This window comes from Prinia subflava, chromosome 5 (genome assembly GCF_021018805.1).
Source record: "Prinia subflava isolate CZ2003 ecotype Zambia chromosome 5, Cam_Psub_1.2, whole genome shotgun sequence".
NCBI classification, from domain to species: Eukaryota; Metazoa; Chordata; class Aves; order Passeriformes; family Cisticolidae; genus Prinia; species Prinia subflava.
The window spans coordinates 27689423-27709332 of NC_086251.1; the positions used below are offsets into that span (position 1 = coordinate 27689423).

The 19910-nt window shown below is 40.1% G+C and overlaps 1 protein-coding gene across 3 annotated transcripts in view; it reads left to right on the forward strand.

Moving 5' to 3' along the window:
* The window catches only part of MIDEAS (mitotic deacetylase associated SANT domain protein), a 53711-nt gene that overhangs the window by 14186 nt on the left and 19615 nt on the right, over positions 1-19910 (forward strand). For all 3 annotated transcript variants that reach the window (XM_063398631.1, XM_063398630.1, XM_063398632.1), the window contains one exon: positions 16038-17734. In XM_063398631.1, the coding sequence (XP_063254701.1) occupies positions 16274-17734 (1461 nt within the window). In that variant the 5' untranslated portion in view covers positions 16038-16273. The remainder of the gene's footprint in view (positions 1-16037; positions 17735-19910) is intronic.

Here is a 19910-nt window from a genome sequence, read left to right on the forward strand (position 1 = left end):
GCAACATCAGAAAAGCATGCCTTTAGACTCCAAGAGGCTTTGGGACAGCTGTACTGCAGCAGCTAAATAAATACAACCCTCTGTAAGAGGAAATAACTTTTCTAACAGATATATGCACAGATGGATTGTAATCATACTGAGCCCAGTGTTTGCCTGAGCAAGAGAGGAAACCTTTTAATAGATATCTATAAATGGAAATTTGTGCTTATACCAGCTTCTTCTAGCAGCGATTGGAGAACACCACTCCTGCCTAGTGGGAATGAGATAAGCATCTCAGGGAGTTGGAAAAACCTGATGAGCTAGGGAGACACCAGCCACGAGCTACAACAGCAAGGTACATCAAACTCTATTGGTGCCCAGGTGCCTACAGAAGTGTCTGGGAGCAGCTCTTTTACAGCAGTGTGAGTGGGCCTGGGTAACACAGGTCTGTGTGCCAGGGGTACTCAGTATGCCTGGAGAGAGCAGGGGACATGGCACTCCTGTCGGGGGGAAACCCAGCTTTGCAACCTCCAAAATGCAGAAAAATAAGATACTAAAACAAATTTCAAATTTGGAACATATTTAGTAATTACAGATGCACGTCCTAAAATATTTTATAATAATAGTGCAAAGCACTGAGCTGAAATTAGATGCTGAGAGCACTTATGAGAGTTGCTGTTTTAGGAAGGAATTAGGATTGTAAAATAGTGGATCTGGTAAAAGTTCATCCCAGCTTTATCTTTTTTTTATTCACGAATGAAAGTTCTTTAATAAATACTTTAATGAACTACTGTCCATCACTTAATTTTCAAATTTTAAATATTTAATGGAGAGGGAGTTATTACTGGTGGGATTTTGCTTTAAAACAGCAGCTTCAAACTGAAAGCAAATTAGTAGATTTAAACACCAACCTGTGTGTCTTAAAATAAATTGATGGCATCTCCTCACAGTCATGGTGCCAGTAATCCAGAGGAGGCCCTGGGGCCATGTGATGAAGCTGCATGCCTTAAAAAGTGAAACAAGACTTCAAGTTACTGCATACATTTGTAATTGTATGTCTGTATTTTTTTCTTGGGGAAAAAAAAAAAAGCAGGACGGGTGTTGTTAAACTTCAGTGTGGGAGGGAAGAGGTGGTCAGTGATTGTTTTTAAACGCTGAGGTTTTCCAGAATGCCTGGGAAGGACACGGTGCTGCTTCTGTGGTGCACGTTCGCTGAGGTCTGTGCGGCAGCAGATCTCTGGCAGGAGCTTGCTGTGCTGCACAGGCCAGTTTTCCATAAGCCTCAGCAAAGCTGGTCACCGTGGATTATTCCTTCCACATGTCGATTTCGTGCATGAACTTACTTTAGGGAATTGAAGCCAAATTTCAGGAATTGCAAGGTTAATTGTTTTCCTTGCCTTTTATGTGTCTGTGTGTGCCGTTTACTTGGAGAGAGAGGGAAGAGCGTTAACCATTTACAAGTATACATCTCTCCTCATTCCTTCCCAGAAAGATGGTGGAAAATATTCCTAGGCTAGTTTAGTTTAACAGCTAAGTTACTCTCAGTAGTAGAGACTGTTGTAAGTACACAGATTATTAGCAAGAAACACACAGGGCTTGGATTTTGTTCTCCACAAGGAACGTCAAAAAAATGTGTCCATGTTCAGCTGAGGATATTTCTACCGATAGGCAAGCAAAGTGTATTTATTGCTATGGACTTTATTTTAAACCATTTTTTCAAAGACCACCAGAAGTGTCATTTCACCTACTTAAGGCATAAAAAGCTAAAAAAATTGGAATGTGGAAGGCAATTTCCCTTTTTAACACTGAAGCTGCAGATATACTTATTTCAGAAGTTGACTGGAGAGTTAGTGAAATGACACTGGGAGCTGAGGAACTGACCAGGTGGGGTTTTTCCAGCTGCTGCTTTTAAAAACCTGAACTTTTAAATCCAGTGTCTACTGAATGCTAAGGGGAGCTTTGTGTATGAAGTTTTTCAAATGATTTTTAACAATTTGCAATATTTGAAATGATAAGCAATTCTCTCAATGATATTGAGAAAATTGACACAGAACATTCTCTGCATATATAAGAAAAAAGTGCTAATTTCTCTTTACCATAAAAATACCTGTGCATAAAATTAAAAATTAAATATATTAATAAGCAAAGTGGTTTATAAAACCTTTTATGTCTTCAGTGAAGGGAGCTGAGAACTATAACAAAAATGATAAACAACTTCCTTTTATTGGATGTAGCTTTTTATATGTCCAAATCTGTCTTATTCTTACCAGGTTAGGTATAAGTAAAAACAATTACATTAAAGAAATTACCAGTTATAAAAAGCTACCTTTAAAATAAAAAAAAAAGGGATGACACACTAAGAACTCATTACTGGCTTAAATGGATGGGTGGTTCATGTCTTTTGGAACAGTTTGAACTGCCATGATGTGTTTGTGGAACTAAGTATGTTTAACCAGAAGGCATCATCTTCTGGAAAATGGATAAAATCTACTGGAACTGTAGGAGCAAGAGGAAAGGCATATGGAGGGACCAATACGCTTGTGGTTTGAGGAGGCTTTTTTCTGCTAGTTGTTTTGTCATCTCACCCTTTTCTCACTTGTTAGCTTCTTGTGTGTTACAACACGAATGGAAACCAACCATCCATCCTACCTGACCGCAGTCTGAAATTGAAAGCGTGAGCTCTTCAGCCCTGGGCCTCTCAAAGCGCTGCCGGGGCAATCCCTGTCTCTGCACTGATGCTGCTGTGGAGCTTTATGCCAACACCAGGGTCACAAGTCTTGCAGAAGGTGAGCTGAAGACAGCTGAAGAGTGTGGAAACCTTGCTTAAGCAGAGCCACTGAGTTTAGAAATGTCTGCAGTAATGCAGACTTAGCCTGCTACCTGTAGGAACTATATATGTGTAAAAGCCATTCTTTTACCTAAACTTTTTTCCTGTGTGCAGATAGCAATGAGTGTGAACTTCCTTCTGCTTTTTTATTCATTTTTGTGGCTCTGACAGTACTTTTGTGACTCTGATTTGTCAGGTTTTGACTGCAAGGGAAACTTGTGCAATGTTCAAGATTTTCAGTAAGACAGAGAGAGAACAAAACCACAAATACAAGTGATGCAAGACTTAAGAAGAGCATTGACTTAACGATTTAACCTGCTGTAGTAGGTGAATGGCATTAGTTGTGTGCAAATTAGTACTTGTCCTTTCTTTTTAAGTAATAATGTGGCAGCATTCCTCATGCATAGCTCTCAAGGCTTGGTTCTGTGGCCGATTTTTGTTTGTTTTTCCCCCCTGTAAATAGCTGTAATACGTACATATCTTTTATTTAAAGGGAAAAATGACACTACCAATTTAATCCATACTGTTTACTTTTAAAAAACTCTGGGCCCTATTTTTTTTTTCTGTGAAACGCACAACCAAATGTGTGATGGTTCTGACCCTCCCTTCCCCCTGTCACCCCTTCAGTGATAGAAATGTGACATTTGCTGCTGCAGGTCAAAACTGGGACCGTGGTGCTCCCTGACTTCTGGGGCCCCTGGAAGGGGCAGTGGGAGCAGTGGCAGAGCCCTTTGCACAGTCTGCTGAGAGAACCTTTGTTCCTGAAGTCCAGCTGCTGTGATGTGTGCTGTCCTGCTAAAGATCAGTACAGGTTGCTCTTAACTTGTCCAGGTGAAACAGAACATTCAGTCAGATGGTCTGAGGAGCAGAAGATGTGGAAGCTTGTCCCTGCACAAGTGAGCTCTGAACACATGCACTTCCAATGCATCCATTCCTTGTTGGCCTGAGGGCTGTTTCTTATTTGTGGCATCTCAGATGTTGCAGTTGTGAGAAAAGAACAAAAATTCATTTTTTCTTGAAGGGGTGGTTGGGAAGGTGTTTACAAAGATGAGAGGAATATACATGCCATGGTAGTTGCTAAAAGCACTCTTACAGGATTTTAGAGCCCCTTTTTTAATTCTCTGATTCCAAATTGTGCTTTTATGCTTATGGTGCTCATAAGCATAAAACATGTAAATCTCATAATCGTATCGACGTTAATTCACTAATAGGTATAAATAAATGCCTTCCCTTCTTTCTTCATATGATTTTGTAATTGCATGCAGGGAAGGAATTGGGTGAGATTCTTCAGCATTGTTATTCCTAGGCAGAATTCGTAACAATGTCATGATTGTGCCTGACTAGGCTGACCTGCCTCGTATCCTGAATTGTTCTTTGTGCCCTGGACACCACAGCCAAGGCTAGTGTATGTGCACATAAGTCTTACAGATGACAACTCTAGCAAAAGCTAGCATGATATTTTTAGATCCACAATAAACCTGCATTGACTGCTGTATGCTTGAGTTTATTGTTATGCATGGCATTCAGTCTTGTGGGCGGGCTGAAATAGGAAGAAATGTTTTGGAGAGGTTTCATGTGCACTTTAGCCAACCTTAGGATGGGATTTCAAACTGAGTAAGAGACTAACTATGATTGAAAGGATAGGCACTAACCTGAGACTGAGTTAGGTTATCTCCTTCGTCATAGACCTCTTCAGGCAAGTAATTTAAAAATCTCCCTCTCCCAGACTTTGCTGTCTTCAATAAAAATGGAATAATGGTTCAGTCCCTTAAAGAGATATTGCCAGAATAAGTGCATAAAGAATATACTCTTTATGCATTCTTTAGTGCTGTTATACTGTGATTATGAGACCATTTGACTATGTAAAATAGAAATTGCTGTAATTCAGTTTCTGTACTACAGTGCAGGAAATGAAGCCGTGGACAATAAGAACAGTACACCTGGCTGGTGTTGTCATTTTCTTAAAAAAAAAAAAGAAGTCTAAAACCCCAACCAACACAGATCATGCAAGTGGAAGAGCCTTTCCCCTTAGGCTGCAGTTCCAGGCAGAGCTTGTGGAGAGTGCAAAGGCCTTATAGAACACTATCTGTGGAGTTTCAGAGATCTCTACCATGACACTGACATGTATATTTTAATATTAGAGCCTTTAATGTCTACAGGTGACATTTCATGTGCTGTAGAAGAGTTTCTGATTTTTATATAAATTGCCTTTAAAATTCATGTGACTTTTATATAAATTGCCTTAAAATTTACCTCAGGGTGGAGGGAGTTCTATGGTATAGTTAAAAGGCAGTGTTCTATAGTAGTTTCTTAATTTGGTATAACTCTTCAAAATGAAGATGCTTTACCAGACATTTTGCTAATGCAGCCTGTGGACAAAATTGAGATGAAAGAAATACAGAAGAATAACCTCATCTTGGCTACCTTTTTGCATTTTAGTGCAAAACAGGCTGCTTTGGCTCTCTTTGTGTACCTGTTAGAAGTACAGAATGCCGCACATGACACATTTGTGAAATTGAATGAATTGGTGTTAATATATTGCTGTAACTGTTGCCAAGTATTACATAAATGGTGAGTATTTTAATAACATGAAGTTTGTTCGTGGACAAGTTCCTTCAACTACTTTCCCCAGGAGAAATTTGTCTGTGGCATTTGTCTGGTAGAATGATTTTCTGCCTTGGTGGAGTCATAGATCTCTTCCAAATGGGGAAAAACTGTGTAGCAAGTGTCAGCCTGCTGCTGAGAGGTTGGATGTTCATTCATATCGTTTGGAGATGTGTTGATAGTAATGTCATCAGACACTGTGGGACATAAGCTGGACTACATGAAGTAACATACTTGGAATAAGAGAGTGCTATCTACCTGGTGTGAAAAAATCCTTTAGAATCTGTTATCACAAAATCAGAATGGTTTGCTTTGGAAGGGGCCTTAAAGATCATCTCATTCCACCCCCCTGCAAGGGCTGGGATACCTTGCTCTAGACCAGGTTGTTCAGAGCCCCATCCAAACTGGCCTAGAACTAGATTACTAGATGCATTATGGATTGTAAAGGAGCATTAGTCTCAGAATTTCTTTGGTGTCAGACAATCAGGTTAATGAAATCCATATACCTTGAAGACATGATTAGTTCATTAGCCCTTCATTCCAAAGTGAAAACTATATAATGTAAGGGATTTTTTTTTTTCTTCATGCTTAGTGGTTTCTTTTGTAGATGGTCAAGTGTTTAGTGCAGAAGTTCTTACCAGCTTTTCTAGTAAGTTTCTGATCTTAGAATTATTTATGTCCTGGTGTTGTTTTTCACAATTTGCAAGGACTTATTGTTACTGTTAATAGCAATTACATAGTCTGTATCTTTAGCAAAAACAGCTGTTCAAAGTGTAATGTGGGATTATTGAACCGAAATGTTATGACTTCAATTAAAATGTATTTATATTCCAGGACTCGCAGAGTAAACTCTGCAAGTGCGGGATACTTCTGATCTTCTTAACACTCATAGAATTCCATCTACAGATGGATTAATGCTTAAACTTTAGTTTTTCCCATTGTATTGAACTTAATCATTGTGACCTTAACTTTGTTTAACTAACAACTGAGCCTTTTGCTCAGTTTCAAATAGCTTTGTAAGGGTTCTTAATAGAGACCACTTTTCCTTGTGTAGTTATTGAATGATTTCTCTCTAGATATAAAGAACGAGTGGTTTGTTTGGTTTCAGGTAGGTTTGTTGAGCTGAAGCTCTAGGAAATTGCTGACATGCTCTGAGTCCATATGAGGCTGATGTCACTTATGCCCCATACTGGAAGTGCTTTATAATGCTAGTAAGGATACAAATAAGCCACTACAGAAATGGAAGCGCTTTGTATTTGGTCCAGTATTGGTGCCAACCATCTGTTCTTTCCTTCCTCCACTGAAATCCCTGTGGTTAAAAGGAGGAGATTGGGCAAGTGTCTGTCAGGTAACTGGCAGGGAACTCTGAATCCAGAGACTTGGAGAGTGCTTTGATTTTTTAATTAAAGGTTAAGACATCAGAATGCTCCTTTAGCCCCATGAGTCTTAAAACCTTGCTGTTTTCCACTATGTGATGATCCTGCTTGCCCACCTCTCTCAGTGTTCATACTCCCAGTACTAGTGTGCGTTTGCTCAGCTGCATTGTTGTAATGCCTGACAGCCCCAGTCATGGCCAAGAGCTTACTGTACCTTGTAACAGACCAGCACAGTAAAGACACCCTTTTATAGTCAACAGTGATTGCAGGAATTCTTAAAAAACATAATTTTAGCAATCTGAACTAAAGCCCTGTGAGTGCTGTTAAAGACTGACTGTGCTCAGTCAGTACTGTCATCTGTTTGCTGCAAGTGTGTGGATGTGGGCAAACCAAGGTCAGCACTGCTTCAGCTTAGATAACTGCTGATAAACAAAGATGTTTCTGGGTCAAGTGAGACAGAGGCAGGCATGTGACAAAAGAACAACTTTATTACTGTGAGACTTTTTCCTTCACTTTTTGTCTTACTTCCTCTTCTTTGGTTATCACTACCCTGATTGCATCTTGTCTGAAATTAGACTTCAAAGTGCTTTGTGGAAGACTCCTCATCTAGGCTGTTAGTGGCTACTGTTAAACATAATACAGCATTTACGACCTCAAAATAGTCCATTAATATCAACATATTTGGTTTCAAGTGTTATTCTCATTTTGTGAAACAATTTGAAGTGACTTGCTTAAGATGTATGTCTGTAGCAGAGCTAGAATCTGATCCCAGGGGTTCTGCCTGTAAGTGTAGTCTCAGCTATTGTCCAGCCAGACTTGGGTGAGTAATGATGCCTGCTTGACGGTCTGAAGAATGTCTCTGCCAAGGGCTCAGGCTGAGGTATTGAGCACATTTATATTTCTCATGAAGAAACCTTCAGGAATGGAAAGTATCACTGTCTCTATGAACTTTCACTATTCTCTTCCCTTATTTGTAGCCCATTACCTCTTGTAAAGCCTCAAAGGAATCTGTAAAACACTTAGACTTTGTTGTTCTGTACACTGGACATCTGTGCAAGCCTGATTTTGTGCTGGAGTGCTGAAGAGGTTGAGATGGGAACAACTGAACCTGCAGCAATCTTTCCTGTTGCAGCTCAGTGCATTCAGATGTGTTTTCTCCTCAGAGCTAAAGTGCAGAGAGATTTGGTCTGTCTCTGGGGTGTCCATGCAATTCTGCAGCTGGTATGCTTTGAGGCAGGAGAGGCCTTTGGAGTGAAGGATGTGTTGTGGTCCTGTCAGTATGTGAATGCAAGGGTAGGGAAAAGCTTTTGGCCTGCTCTTTGCCATTCTGACTTTGGGGCCTGCTGTGATTCCTGCTTGTTGGTCTCTGTTGCTAGCAACTGCCTTCCCAGACAGCTCCAAACAAAAAGCTTAAAATAACTGTCTAAGGGCTTATGATTAGAACTGTTAACCCATTTCCAGTGGGAAAGAATTATGTTCATGTAACTTCACAAAGCCTGAAAGCAGCATTTCGTACTCCGTAATTACTGTGCTCATTCTGCTCTCTAAGACTGACCCAGCCTCTACAGATCAGCGTTTATCATGATGACAGATTATAATAACAAATATTCCTAACTTCAGTACAGTTTATAAACATTAACCAATATAAGAAATGTACCATGTACATATTTTATAAAGGATAAGCCTAGTCTGTGTTGCAAAGCCATTTGTAAAGATGGGCTTTCCTGTGTATGTGTGTACAAGAGTCTGGATTGTGGAGCTGCCTCTCTGGTAGTGCAAGATAAAAAATTAGTCTGGTGCAAATAATAAATAGTTTATTTTCATGTGATGAGGTATGCATGAAATTTCAATTATTTTGGAAGCAGCACACAAAGTTTTGCTTGAAAATAAATGAAGGTCTTACATATCCTTTCAATAGCTGGTAGAAACAACATTCTCGGTTCCTTTTTAAAAAATCAGGTTTTGGCACTATTTTCCCTTTTGTTGTTTGTTTAATTATCTGCTAAGTTTTAAAATTTTAGTCTATCTTTTTAGTAGTTTTTCTTCCTCATCCATCCTGATTTTCTTCTGGTGGAGCTGTTTGTGTAAGCCAGTTTTTTTCTGGTTTGTTTGTTATAAGGATAAGACTAATCAGCACTTGATGGGCATTTTTTTTGTAGCAACTTTTTGTCTCTTCCTTGTCCACTACAACAAAATTATTTGGAAAATCCTAGATGTATTTTGAAGAGGAAGCCTCCAATACTTGTAACCCAGTTTACAGCTTGAACTGAGGTAGACGACTCCCCAAAATTGGGGCTTTTTTAAGTGTTCATTGTCTATAAGACTTTCCTCTCATAGAACTCTTACCTGAAAACTTCTCTTTGAGGTGCATCTGTGGTGCTTCAGATGCTGTAATTCAAAACACCAAATTCATTCTCTGTAACATCCTCCATACTAGGATGGATCTGTGTGTTTAGACTGAGTGTGGAAAAATTGTGGTATTGGGGATAAATAAAACCACATCCATGGATGTAAACAGTAAGTCCAAATAGAATCAAAATGCATGCTTTGGTGAACTTAAGACCATTGGAACTGAAATGTACTTAATTAAATAATGTTTAAAGGGTTGCATTTTCACTGTCTCACCTTTATTATCTCTTTTACTGTAAACCAAAATCTTTTCTTGAAGTAGAATTTATATTTTTTCTTGAATTGATTACTTTGTGAAGTGTAGTTCATGTATTTCCATTTGGGTATGTATATTTTTCCTGGACAATATAGTAGTTCTACATTTTATGTTATTTTGCTTGCTGTGGGTAATTAACATCTGGTGGTGCTGAATGTCAGGAATGGTTTAGATTGGAGCAGTAGTTCGTGGTATCTGGTGGTGCAGTACCAGTAACCTGATTTTGCTGGCCCATAGTCCTTCACAATAAGACCATTTTCTCATATGTTTCACCTCATAGAGCTGATGAGTTTCACTTTTGAGTCTCTGGTTAGTACAGTGGTTTAATAAAGCTTTATTAATTCCCAGCCTCCGAAATTGGGAAAGTGAAAGTGGCAGCAAAGTAATTTAAAGAGTGTCCTCAGGGCAGAGGTGCCCCTCCAGTCAGTCATAGCTTCAGTCTTTCTCTGCAATAGAAATGGGCCAGTCACAGGGACATTTGGGTAGATCATAAATGTCTGCCATGCACACCACTTATTTAGGTATGCATTTGCTAGCCCCAGGCAGGCACCTTCAGGAAACAGTGGAAGTTGCCAAACTTCCTGGATGCTGTGTTTTCCCTTTTGTTGTCTGTCTGTGAAGCAGCTTTCCTTTCATCTCTTTGTCTTTATTACAGGTCTGCTGTAGGATTCATTTTTTTTTCAGTGTTACACAACAAGTAAGCCTTCCACATTTCATAGGCTTTATTGATTGTAGGACTTTGATCTGGTAAGCTCTCTAGATTAGTTTCAAACTTGGAGGTGTTAGGGGAGATGATTGATACCTAATTACATTCTTTTGTAGTGGGCTTCTTTTATACTGTGGTGGATTCTTGGTTGGTTTTGCTTGTTCGCTTTGGGCTTTAGCTATTGCTCTTCTGTAGTGCCACACTCCTGGAAAATACACCTTTTGCTACAGAGGCAGACATTCTGGATGCCTGGAAAATGCCATCCATTTGTGATAAAGTTACAGGAACATAAAACAATCATCTTTGTATTTATGTTTTTTGCTTTCTTGCACAATATTGTGTTTTGTAGTTGCTTTGAGTTTTCCCCTGCCTTCTTCAGGACACAGATTGCTGTGCTGTATAGAATTTACAAACATGGTTTATTTTTTGTGCTGTGCTGTTATCCTTCCTGTTCAAGGTGTCTGAAGGTGGTGAGTGGGAGGTTGCAAACAATCTACAGGAATTTTGGTGTAGCCAACTGTCTGGAAGCAAATGTGACAAAGTGAGTGTGCAGGAGAGGCTTTGGAAGGAGGGTTTGAAGCTGTTTCCATATACAGCAGGGTAAGCATAGGCTATGTGCAATAAGCTTTGCAAATCTTTTACAAACATAAAAACTGACCCATGTTTTCATCCTTTTCTCTGTTCTTATTCAAGACTGTTGCAAATGGTGTTGGTGGTTTCACAGAGGCAGATTTCTGCTAGCTGGAACAACTTTGTGATGCCCTGTTAGTCTCCAGTCATTTTCAAAAATGCAAACCACAAAAGCCAGAAACAAAACCTACCCTATTGAGCCTCCTCTGACCTCCTATTGCAGTGAAGGAATGAAAGCTTTTGTTCCCTTTCTGCACATGTGTGAATAGCACACCCAATTTCTATCTTTCACAAGTAAATTTAATTTAACCCATATTTTCTTTAAGGTTTGAAGGGGAACAGATAGCTGGTATATTATATATTGCCTAATATTTGACCTTGGTTGTTGTGTGATCTTAACAGTGAGTTACTTCCTCTGTTTCTCTTCCTCATTAGTAAAATATGTATTATAATTATTTTCATAAATGTGGGATTTGACCATAATAATGAGCAAATTGGAGAAGGAAGGTTTGATTACTCTGTCTCAGAAGGACATGGGGTAAATTGCTGCTGTAATTTGTCTTAAATGTAAGATTGTTCTTGGAATCTGTCCATCATCATGGTTGAAAGTGATGGAGCTGCTTGTAGGGGAGAACCATAATTTCAGTTGCTGGCAGCAGGAGGAGTTAGTGAGAAATGATTGTCATCACCCTAATGTGACAGATTTCCTGTAAGGAACAGTGACAGCATTGTTGCAGTTAAAGCTGAGAATGTACATTAGCTAGAACAGAGGAACACTTTATTTTTACATGAGTAAAACCCTAAAAGAGAGGAATTTAAAAGCTAGGATGGTGGAATAAAAGATGGTCTACACTGCAACTACAACTTGTTATTATTCTCAGCATCCATAATTTTGCTGAAGTTTGAGGAGAAGTCAGAGTCTTTCCTGAGTCATTTCTGCAGCATTCTGTCAGAGAGAAATGTTTGCAAATGATCTCAAAGGAGAATGAGGAATGTGCGCAATTTCAACTTGCTTATCATGCCAGATATAGCTGATATAGCAAATGGACTAAACAAAGCCAGCCCTCAAAATGGACAGCACAGCCCTCAAAAGGTGAGCTGAAGAGTAAAGTTCAAGATTACTACAGTGTGTGAGGTCATGAACTTGATACGTGAAACTGTACAAATATACATATGCTTAGTTAAGAGAATATTTATAGAAATGGAATAATGGTGGATAGTTACCAGTTATAAATGCAACAAGTTTTAAAGAGAGATGGAGTTATTTTTCTGTAAATGGTTACCAGTGAGTATTTTTAATTTGTTCCTTAAATCAAAGAATCTTTAGCTTCAGTTAAGGTTTTATAGCAGGCTCTCCAGGCTAATAATAAACTGTGACAAGACAGTTGCACTGGGTAGGGGTGTCTCAGTGATTCTGCTTTGGATTGGGTAAAATCTGCTGTTGGGTGGTCTGGGCTGGTAACAGTGGGGGGCTCTGGGTGTCTGTGCCCTGCACCCTTCCCATACCTCCTTTGAAAGGACTTGATCATTTCAGACCAGAATCCCGCATGCAGGAGGAGACTCCTCCATAGTCCTGTTGTATACTGCAGGAAGTCCTTCAGGATTCTTTGCATAAATATATCTCATATTGTGTTTTATATGTGTTTATGATTGTCTTTAATGTGTTAGTGCAGATATGCTAGAGAAGTTTTTAGCTAAAAATGCTAACTCTGACTTTCTCAGTAAGGTGCCATGAGGTACTTTCCTTATGTATTTTTCATTCTGGACAATACTGCATATATGCCCATTGGGTATATGTATATCTAATTTGTCATTCTTCTTAGGTGTAGAAAAGAAAGCCTCCCAATATCAAAAGTTCCTTAGAAATCTGAAGATATTTACAGTATTAAAGAAGGTGATGTGCAATTTGTATTCAGAAGTTCAGGAGAAGTTCTTGAATGTCAGTAGCTCCTGGAAGTGAAAATAACTGATGATGTTGCGTGCCAAATCTTAAGAGTTATTAAACCAAAATATATTGATGCTAGGTTCTGCTTTTTCTCTGTGCAGTGTAAAAGCAATGCTAAGTATCATAACACTTCAGTATATGTGGAGGCAAGACACAGTATCTTCTGGAATTACAGCATTGGAACTGGCTCTGTGCTTTATTCAGAGGTAGGGTATGGTCTGGGGTGTGCTGCTCCAAAGCACTTAAGCCTGGAAGCGTGTTGCCATTTTCCTGTGCTACTGCAGGCTGACTCTTGTGCTGAAATTCAAGTAAAACAAAACAAAACAAAAAACCCAAAGCTGGTAATTGGCTAGGATGATGATTGTGTGAGCTCATTCTCCCAACCTCAGGGAGGGAAGCCTGTTTAGTCAGAGCCAACACTGCTCATGCAGTGCAGCTGCCAAACACGAGCTTTCGTGAAGCATAGTCATGCTGCGACTTGAACATTCATCGCTGCAGATTAAACTGCAAACTGTTCTTATTAGGATGACATAGAAGATATTTTCTGTAGTTTTTCTGTATAGAAAGAACTTCTAAAAAGCTAATTTTGTGATATTTTCTTTTACCACCAAATACCAGATGCACCAAATCCTCCTTTATCTTGGTGATCTCTTAGGATACAGGTTTTTTTGCATGTACCTGGGAGAATTGGGATGTTCACCAAGCACGTTTTGTTCACAGTACCTTAAATCTCTTTTCTCCCTGGTAATGTCCTTTTCACCATCCTGGATTTTGTGCTGAATAACAACTTCAATTGTACATATTCCTTTTCCTTATTTAGGTTAAATCTGAACTTACTCCTTTTCCTGCTTTGCATCTTAATAGTTTTCTTAGATCTCTTTACCAGATTGCTGCAGTTCTAAACTGATCTGAGTTAGACCTTGTGACCCTGGTGTCTTCTTATCTAGTAATATTAAAAGCAGAACCAAAGTCCACTCGAGTATAGGTTTGGAAAGTTGTGCTAATGCAATGCTTTCTTACTAATGTGAGAGTCCTCTTGCTAAAGGTCTTCTGGGTACTTTTCTGTGTGCTAGCTGCAAATCCTACCCACGACTATTAAGAGCAGCATCAATTGGGCTCTTTCTTTCTTTATTTCTTTCTTTGGTTGAAGACAAGGACCCTTGAAGCTGAAAGTTGAATGCTGTCTTTTTGACAATTACTGTTGTGTTTTTCTTCAAAATGCAAAATGTCTGCAGCAGAATTTCAGAAAGCTAGCAGGTTAAAACTTGATCTAGTGGTAATGTCTTCTAATATACAAAAAACTTGGCATTCTTTTTATCAGAATGATGTGACTGATCAATACAAAAGCATCAGTAGAAGGAAAATGTTGCCTAGCTTGGAAAAAAAAATAGCTTATGATGATTTCACAAAGTAAGACTGTCAGGTACCACATTTAGTAGTATTACCTAAGGTCTTGAGGTTTAGCTGTTATCTGTGATGCATTTGCAGTGCTGCAGAAAGCAAGGAGAGAAGATAGAAAGCATTGAAGCTTCTGAGAGGCATATATAGCAGCTAATCCACCTCTATACTTTTGCTACCAGGGATTCAGTTTCCTGCTGTAAGATGTTTTTTCCTCTCCTAGTGAAGTTTTGAAGTAGAAAAAACTTACTTTATGAAATCTTCGTTTGTGTACTAGTTGCAGTTTAGAGAGACTTTTCCATCTCACGTGTCCATAATTTCTCCTATTTTTGTCCTGTTGTGATAGTCTTGGAAAACGAGCTGAGACGCTGTGCTTAGAGGAGGGAGGAATGCCCTGGCTGCTTGATGCGGGGTGGCAGAGGTCCATGGTTTGTAGCCAGGGTGAAGGGGAGGCAGTGTGGGGGAACAGCTTTGTAACAGCCTGAGGAAGTGAGTCACTGCGCTGTGTAACACAGTCCCATGGTTCCAGTAGCACTGAAGCCAAGCTTGGCCTCTGAGGTGGAAGTTGCGTAAGTTAATTAAAACTCTTTGTCCTTTCCTCCTCGTCATGTTCCCAACCCCACCTCAGTGTTAAAACCTGCACTGTACCCATACCCATCCGAGGAAGCTCAGGTTACAGGGCTTCAGTGTGCTATGTAGTGTTGGTTTGTTATTTTTCATTTTAAAAGGAGGGATAAATAGATTGTAGATTTCATTGGAGGAGATGTGTGTGTTAGTCTTACCTGCTCCACTCAACAGAAAGTTGATTATATAACAGAAGGGATGTAATAAGAATGGGTTTTTAACAATTTGTTGTTGTTTTCCTGGAATATATTGGCAGTAGGATTTAAAATGGAACAGAATGCACACTGAAAAGAGTAGGAATAGAGAGTTACACTAGAATGTTATAGCAGTAATCTGAGAATAATTGAATTTGAAACTAAACATCTAAAAAGGTTTTAGGTGTCCAAATAAAAAGTACTAGTATATGTGTTCACACATTAGACCTTAATCCTTCAAGCTAGCCTCTTAGAGTTTGTAGATAGCTTTTCTTCATGGCAGAAGAGGGTAGGAGGGTGGAATTGTTGCAGAGCACCTGTTCTGGAAAGGCTTTCTCCTGTTACTTTTGTAGCTTTACACTAACAGATATTTCCTGATGTCTGTGAGCAGCTGTTACAGCAGCAGCTGCCTGAACTACCTTTCAGTGAGTGTGACCTGAGCAGGAGCAGTTTCTTTCAGCTGTTGAAGAAAGCATCTGAGGAGCAAGAGGTTGAGCAGGCCCTGGCCGCAGGGCTTGGATGCTGGGTAGACAGTTCTTGACTGGAAAGCATCTATCATCATTGGTGGTGTGTGTATGACTGATGGGCTGTTGCCTGACCCTTTTCCTTCAGAATACTGAACTGAGCATCTTGCTGTGTGTTTGACTGCAGCCTTCATATACACACGTGTCTTTTAAAGGTCTTCGGGAAATGTGGCCTTTTGGCAAGCCATGAGGGGTTTTTGTTTTGTGGTTTTGAGTTGAAATTAAAACCAGATTATTCTGCCTACAGGAAGACGTGAAAGTAATTGGCCAGATCAGAGGTAGTTTAAGAGTAAAACTTTCAGGATGAACTTAAGTGATTAGTCAGAATTGTGTGTGCAATAGGGAGTTGCATCATGCAACTACAGTGTGATATCTATTTTGTAAAACTAAGTGGTTTTGTTTTGCATACTTCTAACAGGTCAGATCTGTTGCTTTTTCTATCTATTATCCTGGTCTTCATTTCCATGGGAAATGGGAGAGACATACACATTGTTGCTTATCACATGAGCATTCATAGGCCAATTATGTCTGTTGATGATTCATTGCAATTGCTTCTCTATTTCAGGACCTGTAACTTGAGTGGACCATACTGACCTCTGAACCACAAAGCGTAAGAGTGAAAAGAAGTGGGAGAAGCACACAAAGAAAAAGGAAGTGAATGCACTTTCATCTGGACTTCTTTCCTGCCCTTTTTTATTAAAGCTGAATGGAAAAGAAAGACTGCTGTGCCTTTCCTCCCCCAACCTCAGGGATGGGTGGATTATAAACACGGTGTGTGTGGCTGGGAGAATAGACTGAACCATGAATCTTCAGGCTCAGCAGAAGTCTTCAAGCAAACGGGCTGGGAAACGAGTTGCCTATTTCAATGAGCAGGACATAGCTGTGCCATCAAAAGAACCACAGCAGCAGCTTAAGGAAGGACAGTACTATGGTCATGGAGGGAATATACCAGTGTCCCAAACGGTGGAGATTTCTCATCCAGGAGGATTAACGAGTGCACCCAACAACATTGCTTTGATGAACTCTGTTTACAATCAAGACAGGGGAGAATCAGTGATGATGCCCCAGTCAGTAACAGCTGTCAAATGGCAGAATTCACTAATGGGAAACCGGTTGCCAGAGAGGGGTGACAGCCACTGGCAGTCTCCATCTTCAATGTGGAACCACAGTATGGTTTTCGGGGGCAACCCAAAAGGACCCCACTCCAATGCTGGTGCCCCAGGCTTCTATGGCCACCCAGAAGCCCTTAAAAGAAATCAAGAGAAAGGAGTGTTTGTGTCACAGCTGGATTTATATGGAGATGCTGTCCAGCAGATGATGTCCCAGAAGGCTCAGCTGGAACAGCAAGCCCTGGTTAGACAACAAGCTCAAATGAATTCTTTTCATCAAATGCAGAAACAGCAGCAGCAGAATCAGTCTCTGCCATTGCAGCCTTTCCAACTTGCATTTGGTCACCAAGGCCAAAAGCAAGGTCTTCCTGAGTTGTTGCATGTCTTTCAAGAAGCCCCAACTTCTTCCAGTCCAGCATTTACTGCACAACAGAAACAGCAAGCTCTTCCCCAGCTACAACTCTTTGAAAATTTCTATCCTCAGCAGCAGCAGCAGCAGCAACAGGCTGCCACACAAGCCTTCAGTCTGCAGCAAACAAGTTCTATGGCACAGCCTCATGTGGCAGCTGCAGCACCCCAGCATCACATGATGCCACACCAGTTTCAGCAAGCAGAGAGGAACCAGGAGCTATTCAAAGCATTAACAGAGCAGAACCAACAGACTGTGCTACCTCAGACCCAGATTCCCTTTCCAAGAAGGTCACGGAGACTCTCCAAAGAAGGTGGCCTGCTGACATCTGCAGGAGAAGTGTTGACTTCTAAGCAGGCAGAAGAGCAACCTAGCAATTTATTTCTGCATCACTGGCAAACACATCAGCAAGAGGTCCCATTACAGCAGCCACCTGAGTCACTGGCCCCCAATAAAAGTAGCTATTTGCACCCCAGAAGATTGGATATGGGGCAGAGGAATGTCCTGGTCAATAGTGAGCAGTGCCAGATGGAAACAGACAGGCAAGGTGCAGCCCAGAACGGCAGAGATGAGGAGAAACAGGCAGCAGCACCTGAAGAGAACACTCAGAGAACTAATGATTTTCAGAGTGTCAGAGGTGGTGTAATCCAAAGCACCCGACGGAGACGACGTGTTTCTCAAGAGGCCAATTTGCTGACTTTGGCCCAAAAAGCTGTTGAGCTGGCTTCTCTTCAGAATGTAAAGGTAACGTATGGAGCTTAACCAAAATAGCATGTTTTAGACTACAAAATTGGGGTGAAAGGAAAGGATTTTGTGTACATATGCAGGATAGGATGGTATCTTGAAGTGTGCAACAAGGGCAGCTCTGGTGTGGAGGTGTGTAAGTTCAGTGTGTAAGATGTGGGAGAACAGAGATGTGTAGTGAAACCACAAGGGATAGTTTTCACCTACCCCAAAAGTTATTTTAGCCCATGACATGAAAATGCATATGTTTTCATCCTAGATCTCAAGGTGATCAGGAATTTTGAGAGGCAAGTATAAGCAGTTTACTTGCTGTCTTTTTACCAATTTGACATTCTCCTTTTCTGTTAAAAGACCTAGGCTTACCTGCCAGTTTCTCAGTTTCAGCAGTTGAAGTGTTTCTAAAATGTGCTATCTAGAAATTACATAATGCATTTTACATGGTCAATATTTCACAAATATTAAAAGTCTAAGAAAGCTTCACTTACATGAAGAACCTATACCAGGTATGCCAAAGTCCTGTCTCATGCAGCATCCTGTTTCTAAGGATGACCTGAGGGCTGTAGACTGCCCTGTCTGCCTGAAGACCTCCTGTAGGACTCAATGGGGAAGAAATTTAATGCTGACTGGTTTGGTTGTTCACTGCTCCTAACCTTTTGTTATCCCATCAGTCTAAACTGCACAGTATATATTCCATATGGCAAGGTGACAGAGTTCAAAATTAAGTAGCTGACTGAGAGACAAGTGATGGGACTTTTGGAGCTGAGTGGGGGTTGTGGAGGGATTGTTTTTGAATGTTTTCTTAAAGTTGAGGTTTGACTAATCTTTTATTGTGTGCTTCTTAAGAGGCATGCTTTTCCTTAGAAGTTCTGTTGCCAAAGGCTGATTAAATACATGTTACATGAGCTGCTTTTACCTACAGTTTTGACACCTGAGTTGCTATCCAGTCAGACAACAAAAGGAAAGGACATTTTATTCCCTGTTTTGTTCTCATAATTTTTTTAATCCTAGTCTGTCACTATTTTCACATCTCCTCCTTAGAGGAATGTGCTGTTTAAGTGAAAGAACTAAACTAATAAATGAGCTGAATATCCATAGCCTTCCCCATCTCTTGGTCAGCAGAAAGCAAACAGTGACTTGGTTGATGCTGTCTTCAAGAATTTTCACTCTGACTCCAGTTGAACCAGCAGATTTGATAAAGAACTGGTAGTACTGGTGTATTTGCTCATACTTTGCCAGCCATTGTGTGGTTATGCTGCAGAAGGTCTGCAGTTCACATTGCACTTGGATCACTAACAGAATGTCAAGAAGCAAATAGAGCATTTAGGAAAAGGTGCTGAGAGATGAAGCAAGAAATTGGCTGTTTGAAGGCACGTCTGCTTGCAGTCTGATTCATGATGTAAAGACCAGAGAAGTGTTTTGACAGATGCTCTTTTGTTCTTTGCAGTTATGCAAGCATAATGACAGTAGCAGAGGAACTCTTTGTGTTTAGATCTCTTCAGGCTTTCAGGATGAAGTTTTGAAAGATGATAAAATTCTTACCAGAAGTCTGATGGATTTTACATCTTTAAGGTGTTGGATATTGTGTGAGGCAGAAAAAGAAAATATGTTTGCTGAATGAGACTGGTCTGGTTCTCTTATGGGGCATCTTTCTGTTAACGACTACCTAGAAGCCTTCTCTGCAAAGGTTATCTAAGAGTGTGTAGAAGGCCATAGGGTTAAATTATTGATTAAAGAAGATAACGTTCATGATTTGAACCAGTTGTTTGAATATCTCAGTCTAGGTACGTGTACCTTATGCAAAAATAATATTCTGGACAGCAATATCTGTCTACGTGCAGTGTCACAGCTGGTGCTTTGCACCAGAGCTGCCTGTGGCTGCCTTTTTTCAGGTGATGTAAGCTTATTGCTGCCTACAGGCTGCTGTAAATCCTCAGCTCTTAGTTTAATGGTTTCAGTGTGACTTGTCTTCTGAAAGTACAGAAAACTTTTCTCAAATCTGAATGGTTGTCTTAAAGGATGTCTGAATTTAAATATTCCTTTTTGGATGGAAGATAGGTTTTGGTTACCTAGCTGCACAGGGCAGGGCACCAGCTGCTACAAACAAAAGGAAAAAAAAAAAGTTTTGTTTGCAGAATTTTAATTCTGGGCTTGCCCCCTTAATGGACAAGCTTTGGTT